The sequence below is a fragment of the Natator depressus genome, chromosome 4, assembly GCF_965152275.1.
Source record: "Natator depressus isolate rNatDep1 chromosome 4, rNatDep2.hap1, whole genome shotgun sequence".
Classification (NCBI taxonomy): domain Eukaryota; kingdom Metazoa; phylum Chordata; order Testudines; family Cheloniidae; genus Natator; species Natator depressus.
In genome coordinates this window covers 23,539,547-23,558,635 of record NC_134237.1, presented here as the reverse complement: position 1 = coordinate 23,558,635, position 19,089 = coordinate 23,539,547, and the positions used below count along the sequence as shown (strand labels likewise).

General features: G+C 41.0%; 1 protein-coding gene across 4 annotated transcripts in view; it reads right to left on the bottom strand.

Annotated features, from left to right (window-relative positions):
• Positions 1-19,089, bottom strand: part of GRID2 (glutamate ionotropic receptor delta type subunit 2) — a 1,015,652-nt gene that overhangs the window by 460,354 nt on the left and 536,209 nt on the right. For all 4 annotated transcript variants that reach the window (XM_074950595.1, XM_074950596.1, XM_074950598.1 and 1 more), the window contains one exon: positions 5,058-5,342. In XM_074950595.1, coding sequence (XP_074806696.1) covers positions 5,058-5,342 — 285 coding nt within the window. The remainder of the gene's footprint in view (positions 1-5,057; positions 5,343-19,089) is intronic.

Below are 19,089 nucleotides of genomic sequence, written 5' to 3'. Positions count from 1 at the left end.
GCTGAGGAAGCGTTGTTCTAAATCAGCCATAAAAATGTTGGCATACTGTGGGGCCATGCGGGTACCCATATCAGTGCCGCTGATCTGAAGGTATACATTGTCCCCAAATGTAAAATAGTTATGGGTAAGGACAAAGTCACAAAGTTCAGCCACCAGGTTAGCCGTGACATTATCGGGGATAGTGTTCTTGATGGCTTGTAGTCCATCTTTGTGTGGAATGTTGGTGTAGAGGGCTTCTACATCCATAGTGGCCAGGATGGTGTTATCAGGAAGATCACCAATGGATTGTAGTTTCCTCAGGAAGTCAGTGGTGTCTCGAAGGTAGCTGGGAGTGCTGGTAGCGTAGGGCCTGAGGAGTGAGTCTACATAGCTGGACAATCCTGCTGTCAGGGTGCCAATGCCTGAGATGATGGGGCGCCCAGGATTTCCAGGTTTATGGATCTTGGGTAGTAGATAGAATATCCCAGGTCGGGGTTCCAGGGGTGTGTGTGTGCGGATTTGATCTTGTGCTTTTTCAGGAAGTTTCTTGAGCAAATGCTGTAGATGCTTTTGGTAACTCTCAGTGGGATCAGAGGGTAATGGCTTGTAGAAAGTGGTGTTGGAGAGCTGCCGAGCAGCCTCTTGTTCATATTCCGACCTATTCGTGATGACAACAGCACCTCCTTTGTCAGCCTTTTTGATTATGATGTCAGAGTTGTTTCTGAGGCTGTGGATGGCATTGTGTTCCGCACGGCTGAGGTTATGGGGCAAGTGATGCTGCTTTTCCACAATTTCAGCCCGTGCACGTCGGCGGAAGCACTCTATGTAGAAGTCCAGTTTGCTGTTTTGACCTTCAGGAGGAGTCCACCTAGAATCCTTCTTTTTGTAATGTTGGTAGGCAGGCCTCTGTGGATCATTATGTTGTTCAGAGGTATTTTGGAAATATTCCTTGAGTCGGAGACGTCGAAAATAGGATTCTAGGTCACCACAGAACTGTATCATGTTCGAGGGGGTGGAGGGGCAGAAGGAGAGACCCCGAGATAGGACAGCTGCTTCTGCTGGGCTGAGAGTATAGTTGGATAGGTTAACAATATTGCTGGGTGGGTTGAGGGAACCATTGCTGTGGCCCCTTGTAGCCTGTACTAGTTTAGAAAGTTTAGTGTTCTTTTTCTTTTGTAGAGAAGTAAAGTGTGCGTTGTAAATGGCTTGTCTAGTTTTAGTAAAATCCAGCCACGAGGAAGTTTGTGTGGAAGGTTGGTTTTTTATGAGAGTATCCATTTTTGAGAGCTCATTCTTAATCTTTCCCTGTTTGCTGTAGAGGATGTTGATCAGGTGATTCCGCAGTTTCTTTGAGAGCGTGTGGCACAAGCTGTCAGCATAGTCTGTGTGGTATGTAGATTGTAATGGATTTTTTTACCTTCAGTCCTTTTGGTACGATGTCCATCTGTTTGCATTTGGAAAGGAAGATGATGTCTGTCTGTATCTGTACAAGTTTTTTCATGCAGTTGATAGATTTCCACTCCATGCGGCTAAATGCAGTGCCTTTAGTTAGTTTGGTTAGTCTCTAAGGTGCCACAAGTACTCCTTTTCTTTTTTCTATTTACGAATACAGACTAACACGGCTGTTACTCTGAAACCTTCCTTTTCTTTGTTTTAAGCCTGCTGCCTATTAAATAAGTCAGTTTTTGTAGTTTATCCATACCTATGAATCTTCCCAGGACACTTCTACATATCTGATTGCTCTGAATGTGTTCTGCTTCAATCACAGTTGTTGACACTATGAGGGAAGCATCCTCTTTATCATAATTAGCTCCTGCTTGGAGATGTCTTCACAAGAGGAAATGGAGTTATTTACAATTGACATTTTGAGCAACAACTCATAACTTTGCTGCTTCAGGGTTATGAACGTAGGGGCTGACACAATTCATGCTGTACTCAACGGGATGGTTCCCATGGAGTTGTAATGGGCTTTTTCATCAGGCCCTACAAGGATTTAAGATGCTTTTCATGCACTAGACAATTTTACTCACGTTAATCACGTAACCAAAACAGCAGTTGTGTCATAGGAAGGAATATCCATTAATTGCTGCATCGGGGAATGGCCCAAGGCCAAATGAAGGCAAGGAAGGCACTCATTCCATTCATGTCAGTGATCTTTACATCACACCCACAGAAATAGATTTTTTTGCCTTAGATACACATATGTCCCCCACTCACCATAATATCGGAGCACCTCAATTTTTTATTGTATCTATCCTCACTACACCCCGGTGACATAGGAAAATTCCCTTATCCCCATTTCACAGCCTGAGAACTGAGGTACACCTATGGGAGTTGGGGGCCTTGGTGCTTCAGAAAATCCCCGTTAATGCCTCAGTATTTGGAAAACTATGGCCCCCGGTGACTTCCCCTGATGACACAGGAAGTCTGGGACAGAGCAGGGAACCGAGCCTGGGCATGCCAGGTCCCAGGTGAACACCCTAACCCCTAAGTGATCCTTCCTCACTTCCTTGGACCATGTTCTGAATTACCAGGCAGGTAAATTGGGCTTGTTAAGTGAGCAGTTTTATGTATCACCAGGAGGGGGATATGCAAATAAAGGGACAGTTTCCTGTTTAAATCTACAAAAATAACGAGGAGTCTGGTGGCACCTTAAAGACTAACAGATTTATTTGGGCATAAGCTTTCATGGGTAAAAAACCACATGCCCAAATAACTCTGTTAGTCTTTAAGGTGCCAACGGACTCCTCGTTGTTTTTGTGGATACAGACTAACACGGCTACCCCTCTGATTATAATGCTATTATATAAAATCAGTGCTTTCCCCCTCATCTGCAATACTGTGCTCAAGACTGGTCACACAATCACAAAGAGGTTACTGTAGAATTGGTGGGCGTTCAGATATGAGCCACGAGAATGATTAGGGGCATGGAAAAAACTCTCATAAGAAAAAAGATTAAAAAGAGTGGGACTGTTTACTTTTACTGAGAAGACAAATAAGAAGGGACATGACAAACATATGCCAATAATGAATAGTCTAGAAAAGGTGCATCTAGAAATTCTGTTCTCATCTGATAATGCAAGAACAAGGGGACAATGACTTTGTATATTCAAAACTTCAAGAAGGAATTACTTGTTCACAAAACTAGTCGTTAGAATGTGGAACTCACCGCCATGTGATGTTTTTGAATCTTTCTAAATGCTCGGTTTCAACGAGAGATTGGACATCTATATGGATAACAAGACTATTCAGAGTTATAGTAGAATGTATGTTTAAAAATTAGAAAGGACATAAAAATCTCAAACTTCAGGGTTTAAGTCAATCTCTAACTATTGGAAGTTCGGAGGAGATACGCTTGGGTGGCAGATTATTCTAAATCTGCCTCCTACAGAGTTTCTTGAACTTTCCTCTAGCACCTTTAGTACTAACCACTGCCAGAGACAGGATAGCGAACTAGTAATTCCTGTGTTCCCATGAGAAATCCAAGAAAGGTCACTGTCCTCAAAGTTGCTCTGGAGGGACACTACTTTCTGGCTCTTCTGCCAACCACAGGCTTAGGTCTCTGGTCTCCCTGTGGCTCACTTTACATCTGATGAAGAGGCTCCTGCCTCATTTTATGTCTGGAAGTGACAGGGCACAGAATGAATTAACCTCAGACCTATTGCTAGTGGACAGACATCTACATTATAAAACTGTCACCACAGTGGGATTCTGAAACAGAGACTAAAGACAAAGGACATGGAGCCTGAACTACCCTCTCAAACAGAATGCTGCAAAAACAGTGTGAACATTCTTTCTAATTCTCAACTACTAGTTAATTGTAATGTTTCTTCCCTTTTTTATTCATGAATGTTTGTGTAAACAGATTTTTTGTTTACATGAACATTTGGGGGATGGCTCTTCTTCATGAGCATACTTATGTTTAGATGTGAACAAGCATGTTAATTTGTGGACAAGAATATTCACCATCAAACACTCGTTGGAGCTGGGACTGTGTATTTATATGTGTGTGTACAACACCTATTACAATGGGGTTCTCATATTGACTGGGACTGATAGCTATTTTATTATAAATAATAATTATTTGCTATTCATCATTCTATATTGCCCTATTTTAAAAATTTATCATTTAATCAGAGACAAATTTGACAGCATATTACTGGGGTGACCAGTCAGACACCATTAAATATGACTAGCATACAGCTGAATAGAATAGTTCAAAACCTGAAGATGTAAGTTTGATAATAAGTTGTTAAATGTTCATCCAAACTGACTGAAAATACTTCTGCAAAAAGCAGGTTTGGTTTCAGAACAATTCATGAACAGAGAAAATGGTGAAATTACTCAGATAATGTATCAACTATAACTTGTCTAGCCCTACTCTCAGTCAACCTGAGACGTGATCCCTCCAGAAATTGATTGAAACACACAGTTGGATAGAATGGGCTAATTTGCACTGTTTGTGTTGTACTTGTTCTGTTGACACAGGACTGGTTGTTCAGCACCTCTTATAAGCACTAAATGCACTCAAAGGTTAAAAAGAATGCCTCTCCTTTCTGCCCCTCCCCCTAACCCAAGTATCTATTTCTATATCTCTACTCAAGAAGTTTACCTGCGGGGCCTGCATTCACCAGAACCATTGCTGTTAAAGTTTGTTTCTTGCTTACATTGCTATTTCAAATTCCTACTCCACAAAAGACTCCAGTACAACAAAAGATTTGCCCCTTGACAAAATTCTCGAAGTGTGAAGTCATATATTCTATCTGCTAAATTGTCGTAATCTATTTGCACACACTGGCAAACAACAAAACTCATTAAAATCATTTACACTTCATAAACACAAGATAGAAGGCTAGATAAATTCTGCATGTAACTTTATCAAAGGAATTATCAAACAAAGCCATAAAAATTGATAGCTTTTAGAAATAGATTTTTCTGGGGTTATGTGAAATGCTAACATCGCCATAAATGCTTATATGCAAAATGTAATGTAGTGAAAGATTTTAAAGATTTAATGCAATTGCTTTTAATATAATTATGGATTTGATAACAATCACCCTCACTAAATAAATACTTACCATACTCGTTATCATAGAAAACAATGAACTTCTGCCAGGCGTATTCCGTAACCACCCTCAATATAACATCGTTTAGATAGACGGGTGGGCGGACAGACAGTGTGTAGTCATCATTTCGATTACTCCTGGTGAGGCCACAGCCACTTCTTGGAGTCCCAGCTGTTGAACGCTGGATGAAGAGGTGAGGAATGTGCATGGCATCTGCCAAGGACTGCAGGGATCCCGCTGACGTACAGCCAATGGAGCTGACAAGGGCCAGGATGCCTTGGTTCATAAGGTCGCATGCTGTAAGAAAACACAGTGATATTCAAGATGACAAGGGCAGTTCAGGGCTCACAGCTTATTTTTCTGCTGAAACAAATAAATACTGAGAGCTGACATGCGAGAGCTTCAGTGAAGTAAAAAGAAGTTAGCGTTTTGTAAATTCAATAATCTTGTTCACTGTAAAACAGTCCAATCTAAAATTTACCTTGTGCTATAAAAGTCAGGAGGCTTGTCTATTCATTTCAAACTGCCTTACCTATTATCACTACCAAGAGCAGTAAGACTGGTCCTTCCCCTGTCCTGGAAGTGAAACTCGGCTAGAACATAAACTTAATCTATAAATATAGCCTTTGGAAGACTCTTACAAACTAAACCCAACTATCAAAATACCTGGATTTTCTGGGGAGATAAACACTTTCCAAAGTCCAGTATGCCAGTTCTGGGAATAAGATATTTGCATTACACTTGCTGAATTTGACAGAATAACAGCTCAGACTAGCTGTCAACTTTTGAAGGCAACTGAATACAGTCATGCACATAAGCTTGTCCAGAAAGAACCCAAAACTGAATGGTTCTTGGGTTATACAAGGACTGTACAGCATATGTGATCTAACTTGTCTATTTTAGTGTTTCAACAAAAAAACCCACCATCTTATAAATACAATTCAAAACTTAGGGCAGAATTTCTGCAAGCTTTCCCTCCCCACTTTTTGGAAAACCATGTTCATGCAAAAAGTAGCACCTTGTAACTCATAGCCCAATTAATGAAGGCTGAGTTACAGCAGAGGTTCTGAATATTACACTAATGACATCCACGTGAATACCTAAGGTACTTATCACAATTAATGTTAATGCAATCAATCCATACAAAAGAATAAATAATTATTTGGTCTGTAATTTTTAAGCATTACTCTGTGAAATAAAGCAGAGAGTGAAGTGTTTATTTTGTCTTTCTAATTGAGTTGAGAGCCAGAGCAAGGCAGCAACCCCAGCTTGTAACGAAATTCCCTGGAGCACAAATCAGGGACAATTTTTTAAATGCCTAATTTGACACTGGCAAAACTACATGTGCAGTTACCCTGTATTTATACACGCGAAATAGAATCATGCAAGAAAATACAATAGGTATTTACAGGTGCATATGTAGTACTTTAGGCGTGCAATTACCATTTTGTGTGCAGGTTTTGTGCATACAACCAGCCAGGACACAAATGAAGAACATACATGTGAAAAAACTGGCCTTTAAAGTATTATTATGGCAGACATATTTTGTTATCAGACCAGTTAGATCAGATAGTCATCCGCTCACACTACGCTACAAATAGTCTCATTGACCTCAATATAACTATTTATGGCATAAGGCACTATTCAGTGTGAATAAGGATATCACAGTCTAGTCCTTATAAATCTTACCAATGTAGCCAAAAGACTGTATGGGAGATCATGGACACAGAACTTTTTTCATATAAAATACATACATTTACCATGTAATATTTAGTAATATTCAAGATTACTTCTAAAAGAGTCAAAAGAAAATCACCGTGTATGTCAAAATAATATACCAACCAAGAAGTGACAATAAGGATTGAAGGAAGGGGTTATTCCATACTTCACATCACCAGACTTATCCATCTGAATTATTTCAGTATCCTGCTTCACAGACAGGAAGGTCCCTCTGCACCAGGAAAAGTGTGGCTCTGCTGTGTAAAGTGGAGATGGATTTCCATGGAGCTATCACAGGATGCACATACCCAGAGGCAGTGCTAGCCTATTGGGGGCCCTAAGCAGGAATATTTCTCCCCACATACACAAACAACACATACTAAAAAAGTGAATGGGGGAACCACTTTAGTTGCACGGGGCCCAAAGCATTTGTTTCGTCTGCTTATGCCTCGTGCCGTCCCTGCATGTGCTCCTGAATGTCATGGAGTTCAGCTCTCTGGGGCTTCACTGCATAGCGGAGCACAAATGAACAAGTGAAGAAGGGCAGGGATGATGGCAAAGGATTCAATACTTCACAGGTTTTTTTTTGTCCTCCCTTCTATAATGGAGGCTTTTGGGGAGGCAATTGGGGCACTATGGTAAAGTAGCCTCCACAGAGTGGCTCCAAAGCACTGGAGATGGGGAAAATGATCCCTTCCCCTGTGTAGATGCCCCGAGTATAGCCTACTACTTGTGCTGGGTCCCAGCGTGGACGGAAGAGGCACTGTCAGGTTAAATTCAATATATTTTTAAACCATGAGTTTCCCTCCCTACACTACGTTGTATTATTAAGAACCCAACAGCTTATTAAAGCTATTTTAAAAATAATCTTATTAACTATTTGCCTTTTATACTGCTTGTTTACTTTCTGCATGTCATTCATTTTGGACAATGATATAGACTAGTTAATGTTTCTTTTTACTCAGCTTCTAATCACTTTTCCAGTGCTCTTTTCATACACTGGGTAAATATTGTGATATCTAGAGTGGAAGTCCTGCAGGGAATGCTATTCCTTCAAAGATAGAAATGTCCAGTGTCATTAAAAAAATTATCCTCTATTTTTAGTTTGGAATTTTTTTTTAAAAAACTAATCTTTGCAGAAAAGGTTTATTTCAGTGCTGCTGAAGTTTAGGCCTAAATGGACCCGACAGCATCCCTTTAAATAAAATATGCCCTGCACCCACTCAGTCTCTCAAACATTACTTTACAAAACACATCACAGTCAGAGACAGTCTTACAGAAATCACCCTGAGGATCCTTCTCATGTCAGATGTCTATATTCCCAGGCACTCCTTATGACCAAAAAATAATCAGGAGACTCACTATAATACTGCAGAAGAGGGGGAATTTTCACTGTGCACTGTGTTACTGAAACAAAGCGAAATAGGAGGGAAAAAAGCATACAATTCCATGATGGATTTATTCTGATGCTTCATGGGACCAAATCCGGCTCCTAGCATACAGCGTGAAAGAGCACCTGCAATCTGCTCACTCCAGGTCACTCTATTATGAATGGTTTCAGAGTAGCAGCCATGTTAGTCTGTATTCGCAAAAAAAAAAAGGAGGACTTGTGGCACCTTAGAGACTAACAAATTTATTTGAGCATAAGCTTTCATGAGCCACAGCTCACTTCATTGGATGCATGAATACTCTTGAAGCTTGAGGATTGCAGTCGCCCTCAAGGCTCCTGCTTCCCCAGTTACGCATACAAGGAGTGTATGTGGGTGAAGAGATGGGATGGTAATGCAGTCAATTTTGCTGACAAATGCACCTTCGCACCTACAGTTAGTCTTACAAATTCTGATGAACTGAATGTACAGGCAGACGGTGGAGAAAGGCTTGTTATTTGGAATGTTAATTCTCTGCATCAGTCTCCCTCCGATTGAATTATTTTTTAGGTAGAGAGTTCTCTGCACTGTTTATACCCACATAAACAAAACCAAACCATTTCCTGGTGTCAAAACATTATACACACTCCTTACCTAGACATAACTCCCATTGGCTTCAAGGGGAATTTTGCCTCTGTAAGAAGTGAAAGATTGTCAAGAAAAGATAATATATAGGGCTCAATGAAAAGCTCAATTAAACCTTTTTTCTGCGTATCCAAATTTTCAGTGGTAGTTTATCATTTCAGTAACTGCAGCACAAAAGCATCTGAAAATCCTCTCTCCATTCCCTCCCAAGCTTGAAAAAAAATCAGCCCGTACTGTGCCCTACCTCTAAGTAAAAAGATTACACAAGGACTTTAAAAGCATCTTGTCATTCAAGACTCCTTTCATTTACTGTCACCACCTGAGAGGTAGTATTTTAAAGCTGATATCGAACCTATTCCTAATATGATCAAGCTACATTCTTTTACCATCAATACACCATAAACATCCCTGTGTCTTTTACATCTTTCTTCAATATAGTAGAAATGTCAAATTCAAATGGACTAGTATACAATTCTATTAGAGGTGTGACAAAGTAAGCCTTAAAGAACACAGGATTAATAATAATATTTACATATCTAAAGAGTTGTACACATTACTTTACCCTCACAAGCACCACGTGGTGGATATATAATAGGATGGCCTGCCACACCTGTTCATTGATCAGACCCAGATGGGAAGGGGTCAAGTGACCCCTGTAAAGGGCTAAGAGAGCTCCATAGAGAGATCTGTACCAGAAAGTTGAATTCCTGGAGTAGAGCATGAGTCAGGGGAATTGAAGGGAAGGGTGGGTCCTGCTTTCAGCACTGAGGGAGGCAAGCCTCTAGGAGATGTAGCCAAGTTGGGCAGAGGAAGTACTTTTGTTTTTCATGTTTTGCCTCGTTTTATGTTTGAAGAAGAAAACTGAGCCTGTGAAGAGAATTGGGTGTGGCAGAGTCTCCTTCCAGGCATAGGCAGCAGGTAACTACAGGAAGCTCAGTCGCCTCAAACCTATAAGTCCAGTTCACCAACTGCCCTCTCCCCGACTTGGCACACACATGCCCAAGTCAAAGAGAATCCCCAATGAGTACCATGTGACACAGTGGCAGGGTGCTCTTAGCAGCAAAGGCCAACAAGCCAGAGTGGGTAGCCAGGCCCATGCCAGCACCTTGGGACACGATAGAGCCACCATTGCCTGGGGATAGTGCAAGGCCAGGTGGGCTTAGCTCACTCTGCAACCCCCAGCCCCACAAGACAGGAGCTATCGCTTCCCGGGGTGAGTGCAGAGCTGGGCGGGATCACTCTCCAAGTCTCCCACCTTCCCTACAAACCCGGCCAAGATAAAGCTTGGCCCAATCTTATGGGAAAGGAATGGCTGTTCTGAAACAAAACACCAGAGACAGATTTGCAGACCACTGAATAGTGAGTGATCCAGATAGGCTCACCAAATCATGAGGCACTCAGAGCTCCACCCCGCACCACCCGACACCTTTTCAATAGCAGCGTAGCTATTAACTTTTACTCAGCCCCCACCCCGAAGAGTATATTCACCCTCAGGTGGAACGATCACTTTCAATTCATTTCCCCTGGACGTCCCTAGCTGGGTGCGGGGCCTGGGACAAATCAGCCTCCCTGCTAGTCTCCTTGCCATCCATCTGGCACGCCCCCCCAGGCTCGTCTTCCTCGCCATTCGCCTGCCTGCCCCTCACCTTCCCATTCACCTCCTCACCCTGCTTGCCCACCTGCCTCACCTCCCTGCCCGCCTCCTTACCTGAATATCAGGACAAATGGTGTCCTGATCATACAGTCAGACAGAACGTGGGACAAAGGGCTAAATATCAGGACAGTCCCAATTTTATTGAAGTGCGGGGCCCAGGACGGTCACCCCGATTTGCCCTACACAAGGGACGGCCCTGCCTGTACTACAGCAGCCTTTCCACTGCTCCTCTCAGCTTGGCTCACTCATCGGTCTGTAGGATTCACCTGACCCCTTCCAAGCTGGGACTAATAATTGAACAGGCCCTTGGCCCCCTCACTGGTAGAAGAACAGGCCACCCTGTTACAGGATGATATTAAAACGGGACATCCCCCAAGCCACAAGTAAATTTATTGCAGTGTTTCTCGTTCTGTATTTAGAGAATACTGGAGTAAATGTCCATTCCTTACAGTGGGCCACTAAGTAAACAGTATTAATTACACGTAGCAGATGAGGAAACTGAGACACAGAGGTTAAGTGACTTGCCCAAGGCCACAGTGAGTCACTGGCAAAGCCATGATTCAAGAATTTCTGACTCCCAGTCTCATGTTCGTTCATCTAGAATATTCTGCCTCTCCGTCCTCTAACAAAGGGAGACCACAATGGACTCACACTGTTTCTTCATATGCTCTAAAATGTCTCATTTATCCTAGAAAAGGGCTCTCATTTATCCTAGAGAGAGGAGATGATTTATGCCATAGTAAGTAAATCATTCATTGCCCCAAGGTCCCCACCGATAGAGAACCATATAAGCTGAAGGCATCGGAACATCAGGGAGCACGGATGATAGTACTACATCATCACTCTCTATTAACTCCCTTGGAGAACAAATAACTCTCTGCTTAAGAGTGAGTGTCTTTACTTTCGTAAGTAGATCAAAAATATTGGGGTAGGGCCTTTGGAATCTCTACAATTTAGTGACTCAGGCTCACCTCTAATGTTAATCATATTTTTTAGTTTTCACACTAAGCCCATGGCTACATGACAGAGCTTGCAACTGCGCTGCTGCAGCACTGCTGATGGGGGGGAAGGATAGCTCAGTGGTTTGAGCATTGGCCTGCTAAACCCAGGGTTGTGAGTTCAATCCTTGAGGGGGCCATTTAGGGATCTGGGGCAAAAATTGGGGATTGGTCCTGCTTTGAGCAGGGGGTGGACTAGATGACCTCCTGAGGTCCCTTCCAACCCTGATATTCTATGATTCTAAGCCGACGGGAGAGAACTCTCCTGTTGACTCAATTACTTCAGCCCCTGCGAGCAGCGGTAGCTATGTCAGCTCTTTATAGCTCTCCTGCCGACACAGCACTGTCCACACCGGCACATAGGTCAATGTTACTTACGTTGCTCAGGAGGGTGGCTTATTCACACCCCAGAGCGCTATAACTTGTACCAACATAACCGGTAATGTGAACATAGCCTAACTCTCAATCCTGCTATCATACAGACAGAACTTCCACCGTAGGTCCTTAATGAGTAAGAATTTCATTTTTTATCATGCTATTCATATTGTGTAGACCATTTATTTATTTATTGGTTGAAAATGCAGTAAATTTTTAAAAATATAATTTCCATATTATGAAAAATAATTTCTGAAAAGAACATAAACCTTGAGAAATTTACTGCTGCATTACAAGAACCTTTATGCTATAAGATAACCTGAAAATGTTGTCATATGTATACATGTTTATTATCTAGTTTTCAGATTTATCTTGGCTTTTCCAAAACACCTGAAGTTCACATAGTGGGCTGATTGCCAATAAAACTTAATCTTTGAGATATTCTTTTAAGTTGGAGCTTGGCACAGCTTCTTAATGCACTAAATATCCAATTTTTATGTTCAATACGTTGTTTTTTTGTTTTTTTTTTTTAATAAAGCGTAACCAATTTCATTTAAAATAAATAGCTAACATCTGGGCTGTCAGCTTGGGCTAACTACTTTCAGCCTAACGTGATTTAAAATAGCTGAATAAAAAAAAAACTTGAAAATTTGTGCTTTATATATTGGAAACAATGGCTACTGACTGCCAGAACTTAGCAACAAGATTCTCTATCTAAAAACATGTTTATAAAGCAGATGCAAGTAGTGCACACATAAATCAGGAGAATTAATTGTGTTACACAATCATTGTTAGTGAAATTTAGTTTGAGGAAAAAATACGGGCATCCAAGTTCTTTAGGCACCCATAATTTCTTGCTTATTTTGGACATCTTTTGTAGAGGGCTACAATGAAGAAAGCTATCTGGTTGAACAACAGGGAATAACTTCATTACTTTTTTTCCACTGAACGTATCCGATGAAGTGAGCTGTAGCTCACGAAAGCTTATGCTCAAATAAATTTGTTAGTCTCTAAGGTGCCACAAGTCCTCCTTTTCTTTTTGCGAATACAGACTAACACGACTGCTACTCTGACATTTCATTACTGTCATTCTCTGCCCAGGACGCCCTTTCTTCCCTCTGTCTCACTCCCCTCTAGACTGAATAGCTAGCCGCTCCCCACATTTCCTTCTCAGCCTCAGGATGATAAAAGATGATGAAAGCAAGTAGATTATCATGCCTTCCCCACACCTGGGACAAAAGGATAATGTTCAGATATCTTTGCCTTCCTCAACCCAGATAGCCTGTGTTCTGCCCTTTCTCTTTCCTTTGAGCAGTTAAGCACTCACCACAGAATTGGTCTCTGTTTCTACAGCAGTCTCTCTTGTCATTAAATAAGTCTAACACATTTGTGGCTTCAACATAAAAAAGAGATCACCAGTCAGAAAAGGAAAATTAGCATGAAAATGTATAGGAAGTTTAAACAGATAAACTACAGGTCTTTTTGCTTTATGTTCATAATCTTGTGAGCAAGGAAAAGGATAAAAATATATAATTATGAGGCATCTGATCATGAGATCTTGTTAGTTAATTCTCAATAAATCTTTTTTTGTCTCATCTGGGCTATTAGAATTTTTCACAGATAACACATGCCCTCCACAGCGAACAATGTTAATATTATGCAAGTCATATAAATAGTTCAACTAACAGAGTCTCAACAGCGCAAAACATACTTAAGAGCAATGTCAGAACATATAGCTGGGTGGACCTCAATTTACCAAGCTCCAGTTAGTTGAAGCCCTATATTTAAAGGAAAGTTGGTTATTCTTCTAACTGCATTTACTGAGGTTTCACCCCTTCAGCACTCCTGGGATCTACAAGAGTGTAAGGCTGCAGAGTTTAGGAGCACCATAGGATTAATGCTATTCATCAGTCTCTTGTCTGCTGAGCCCCTGGACATTTGATTATGTAATCTCTCAATTTTACAAAGATTTGGTGCATCTCCCTAAGATCTTTGTAAAGTCAGGGTTCCAATATACATAAAATATTTACCCATTTCTCATATACCATCCATGACTACTGCAAACACAAATTACCAATAGGTAAGTGCTCAAGAAACCCTTATCCCCATAATCAATGGGGCTGCTGACCCACAACTCCTTGATGTCAATGGGAGTACCTTCCATTGACATTAGCAAGTACTGGGGCCAGAGCCAGTGACAAACTTGCACAGAAAAACTGGAACCGAACCAGGAAAGTTTGGTTAAGTCCTTTCATTGCTTTTCACTTCTGCACATGCTCTGCCATTCCAGAGTCTCTCCGGGAACAGAAGCTGAGGTGCCAAAATGCTATATGGTTTTCAGTTCAGTTTTACAGAACTAAGAGGTTCAGGTAAGCTTAAAAGTATGGAGGCTTTTCTCTAAACCAGTATTCTCTATCTGCACATTATGATATTTGAGCCTTACTAAACATTTGTGAGTTTGTCACTGTCCATCGCTCTGCTTTGCCGCTATCAAAAATGAGCAAGTGACACCCCTTTTGCTGCACAGATAACAGACGGAGATAGACTTATGTCACAGAATTTGGATCTGGATTTGGACAAAGTACAATCATGTTTGGAACTGCTGTTTGGGTTCAAGCCAGCATAAATACAGGGATTCAGATGTGAAAATCTCCAAAGTTCAGGGTTGCCCATTCTGGGGTTTTGGTTCAAGCCTATTTCTTACAGGCATGTGAGCCATATGCCACAAAATATTACAGGCCTTCCTTCACTGTTGTGTAAGCAAATTCCATTCAGTTGTGTGCCTACATACGTAGCATTCTGAAGCAATTAAATAAAATTAAAAATTATAATTTATATTTGTAACTGGCATTGAATTATACTTGATCACTTATTAAACGAAGCATATGTCACTTTAAGCTAATGAGTTTCCTTCTTCACTTCAGCCCTGAGCTGTAGCTGTATCTTTTACTTTTAATTTCTTTTCTCAGCTCTGCACAAGGAGTTATTAAGTTATTATTGGGTCTGATATAGTATTTAACAGCAAGCTTGCCCTCTGCATAGCAGCAATTATATAGAAATGAAAAGGCTGAGTCCTAAAGCAGCTTAATACAAAATTAATGACAATTTATCAAAAGATAACACCCTGGTAAAATCATATAGTTTTATTCTAGTTATTAGTTTTTTAATGTGCAAGCATTTGAAAAATCCTATATTTAAACCTTGGGCATTAATAATTCTCATTTTATGCACTTCTCATTAAACTAACCAGGACATGTTATTGTTAAGTGTAGAAACAAAATTTATGCAGCATACTTGTCACTACTTGACAAAAATCAAAATCCTGTACTTTATATGACAATCTGCCTAACCATTTACGCTGTTATGAAACAACAGATCAACTTAAAGCCCCTTGTGCGCTAGTCTCTCTCAAAGTACTAATGTCCCAGTTCCCCACTTGTTTGTGTGTGAACATGTGCGTGTGCAAAAAACAGCACATCCTGATAGATTGGCATCCGGATGCCTCGTCTCCCATCATATCCCAGCTAGATCATCACCCCTTCACTTTTTTCTGTTCGTTTTCTCTCACATCCTTTCTGTCCCTTATTTCACCTCTTCCTTCTAATCTATTTCCCCCTTTGAGCAGTCAAAAACCATTTATTTCTTTGTTCTTTACCTTGTTTCTTGTTCTCCCCCTTCCAGGAACCCCTTCCACCCAGCCACAGGGCACACACTTTCCCTGTTCAGGCCTCTGCTTCTCTCTCTTTCCCCACCCACTTCTGCCCTCTGTCCTCTCCACTGTCAGGAGACAGCATGGTCCAGAGGATCTGGCACTGGACCTCAGAGTCTTGAGTCCCATCTTTTATTTCCATCACTGCTATTAATTTGTTGTGTGGCTGACTTTGGACAAGTTAAGTGAATACTCTGTGCCTCAGGTCCTTCTGCAGCAGGGATAACGATATTTACACATCATTGTGAAGTGCTTTGAGATCTATGGATGAGAAGTGTGATCTACATACCATTATAATTCTCTCTCTCTCTCTCTCTCTCTCTCTCTCTCTCATTTCAACCAAATCGGGACATTCCATTCCTCGTTAGACTCCAGCTGCCACAAGTTCCTTCACACACACTCTCCCTCTTCTCTGATTTACAGTGCTTCACAAGCATTTCTAGTTCTGCCCTTTAGTATGGAGACAGTAGGCTTTGTCGGAGAGAGACAGATGTGCTGTGTAGCACAATACTACAACCTGTGTCAGGGCAAACAAAAGAACATGCAGCTGGTAGCTGTATCTTAGTGGGAACCCCTACAGTAGAGAGATCTGCATGTGCTGCCCTGGAGGAGTTTGGCATTCTTCCAGGCATGGATCTCACTGAACAACACTGTTCAAAATGAGACCTCGCCCAAAGCAAAACCATGGACTGCTTTCTCTCCCAAGATGCAAGCAGCAAGCATCCTGATCGTCGTCTTCTCAGGGGCTAGTGGGCACCATATGGGAAAGAAAATGAAAAGGAAAGAAGTTTTCATATGCCACCTAGATTGTGAAAGTTTCATTTCTTTTTCACAATAGAGGTAATTCTATAAGGCAAATAGAATGAGCATTGCAATTTGAGCTGCAAACAATACTAAGGCCAGGACTTACATTTACACTAAAAGGGTATAGACAGACTCTACATCTAATAAAAAGAGCTTTTGTTTGAAAATTTGACAGCCTTAATATGCGTGGAGAAGAGAGGATTAAAAATGGGGCCCAAGTTTGAGAGTCTATGTTCTTTCTCTAGGAATATTGGGAAAGTGTTTCTTTAGAGTCAGTTGCAAACTTTTAGTACTGCTTTTAGACTGCTTCATCCTGAATAGGTGCAACAGATGTCAGGAGAAAGCAGGAGTGCTGGTTTCTTTTCTTGGGACTTTTTGGAATGTCATAATAAAGGGAATCTGAATAAATTTAAAATGTGTCTTTAGAACGCAAAGCATTTGGGTAACACTTAGCACTTTGCCATAATGGGAGAAGCAGCAGTAGGCCCTCGTCCTAAGCCACACATATGGTAGGCAAGTATAAGTGCAAGAAGATTTTTAAAACCTATGCTGATAATTAAGGAATATGCACACTATGAAAGTTTCACCCATCACTGACAGAAAATAAAAAGACACAAATTCTGCTTGGATATCAGAGATGGGTATATTTCTGCTGACGCCTCCCTTTGTCTGGAACGAGGATTTTAGAAGTTTCTTCCTGTTCATAACTGTTATGGAGTTACACAGCTGCCACCTATATGACCTGACAGAGATAGATACCGGGCAGCCAGAATGGGAGGTTTTTAGGCTCCATGCATTAAGCCTGGGATCAGTATATACAGCAAGCTCAGGACACAGGTGCCAGCTGCATTACTATTATGTGAGATGAAGCAATTTTTCTCCTCAGTAAACATGCCCCATTTTCCACAATGAGAAAACGTGGCCTCTCTTTCTAGCTATCTGAGATATTTATATGCTTTGCAGCATTTGTTGCACCCTGGATATGAGAGACTATCGTATCTACGCACTGTTACTTTCTGTGTAAGTTTGGGTGTAAGCAGCTACACATCACGACTATAGTTTAATTTCCTGGAGACAACACTTCTTGTGGTGACTGATTGACAGGACAGGGTTTTTCTTTCCCCTTTCAACAGGTCTTTTATTAACACACTGCTACAGAAGCTCTCTATAATGCACACACTGTTGGATCCAATTCTCCTGCTGTTTACACTATTTTTACACTTGTAATTAAAGAGTAATTCTACTGAAGTCAGTGGAGTTACACAACGGTGTAAGTGAGAAGAGAATCAGGTCTATTGTAAAATATAATATGTCTACCTTAGGAGATTACAGTCGGGGGCACATAAGAGGACATGACAGCTATACTGACCATTCGAATAGCATTTTTCATCCATACATCACAAAGTATTTCACAAAAGTAGGCAAATATAATTATCCCCATTTTACAGATGGGGAAACTGAAGCACACAGAGGTTAAAACAACTTGTACAAAGTCACATTGAGTTTGTGGCAAAACTCAGAAAAGAATTTAGTTCTGATTCTCAGATCAGTGCCCTACCTTTTGGGGCACAGTGCATCTCTCCTAGGCAGCCAGGAATTGGCCGGGATGTGGATTTGTTTGCTTGTGTGCCAAATTCAAATTACTAGTTCTCTGTGCTACCAGTATACTTCATACACTACAGTAAGGAGTCTGTTGCTTCATAGGGTTTCTTTGGGCTTGTCTAAAGCAAAACTTTCTTTGCAAAGTGAGCTCTGTCAACAGCATGGTGGCAAACAGCACTCTCTCTGTCATTGGTCAAGCATGGGGTGACCAGATAACAAGTGTGAAAAATCGGGACGGGGTCAGGGGTAATAGGAGTCCACATAAAAAAAAGCCCCAAATATCGGGACTGTCCCTGTAAAATCAGGGCACCTGGTCACCCTAGTCAAATGTGATCAGGAAAATTGATGCAATTACTGCAAATATTTCACTGCTGCATCTCATTAGCATGATGCATTGGCTTTCAAAAGAAATGGAAAAGAAAGGTCAGCTTTCAGACATTTAATTACAATAGGCTGGCTGCCAAGAGTAAATTTTTAAATCTGTTGTAAAACATGTATTTGTATAATTCAAGTGCATTTTTCATTGAATTGTCTATATGTGGTTCCCTGCAGGCAATGTACAGAAGAACAGGTAAAAGTTTAGCAAATAGCCTGATTCTGAGCTCACACCAGTTTTGTGCAGGTGTGAAGACTTCTGACTTCAAAAGGGTTAGCCTGTTCTACTCCACTGTACTAGTGAAAAGACACTCAGACCCTAAGTCCATACAGTCCTCAGAACACACAGCAACATATCAGCCTTTTGGTACCACCCCTTTTAGCTATCCATGAGTTGGACAGTTTAAGTAAAATTATTAATCACTCGAATCACTGATGTATCTTGCATGCTAATCTACACATTGCCATGACATGAAGGATTGTCATCTTGGTTCATTATGAAGGCAATGTCAGAATGCCACATTATGATGTTGCCAGCTAATGAGCACAGTGATTTGAAGGCCTTAAGTTCCTATTTGTCTGAAGAAGGATGAACGGATGGGTCAAATGCCATCAAGGAAGCATATTTGCACAAAAGTTTGAAATGTATAAAAGTAAAGATATACAAACCACATCCAAAAGATGAGAAAAAACCTCCCCAACCAAGAACCTTCACCATTTCTAGAACCAAACAATTTTTAAAGGTTCTGGTACATTAGGTTAGTTTTTTTCTTCAATTATTTATCATTTTCATGAG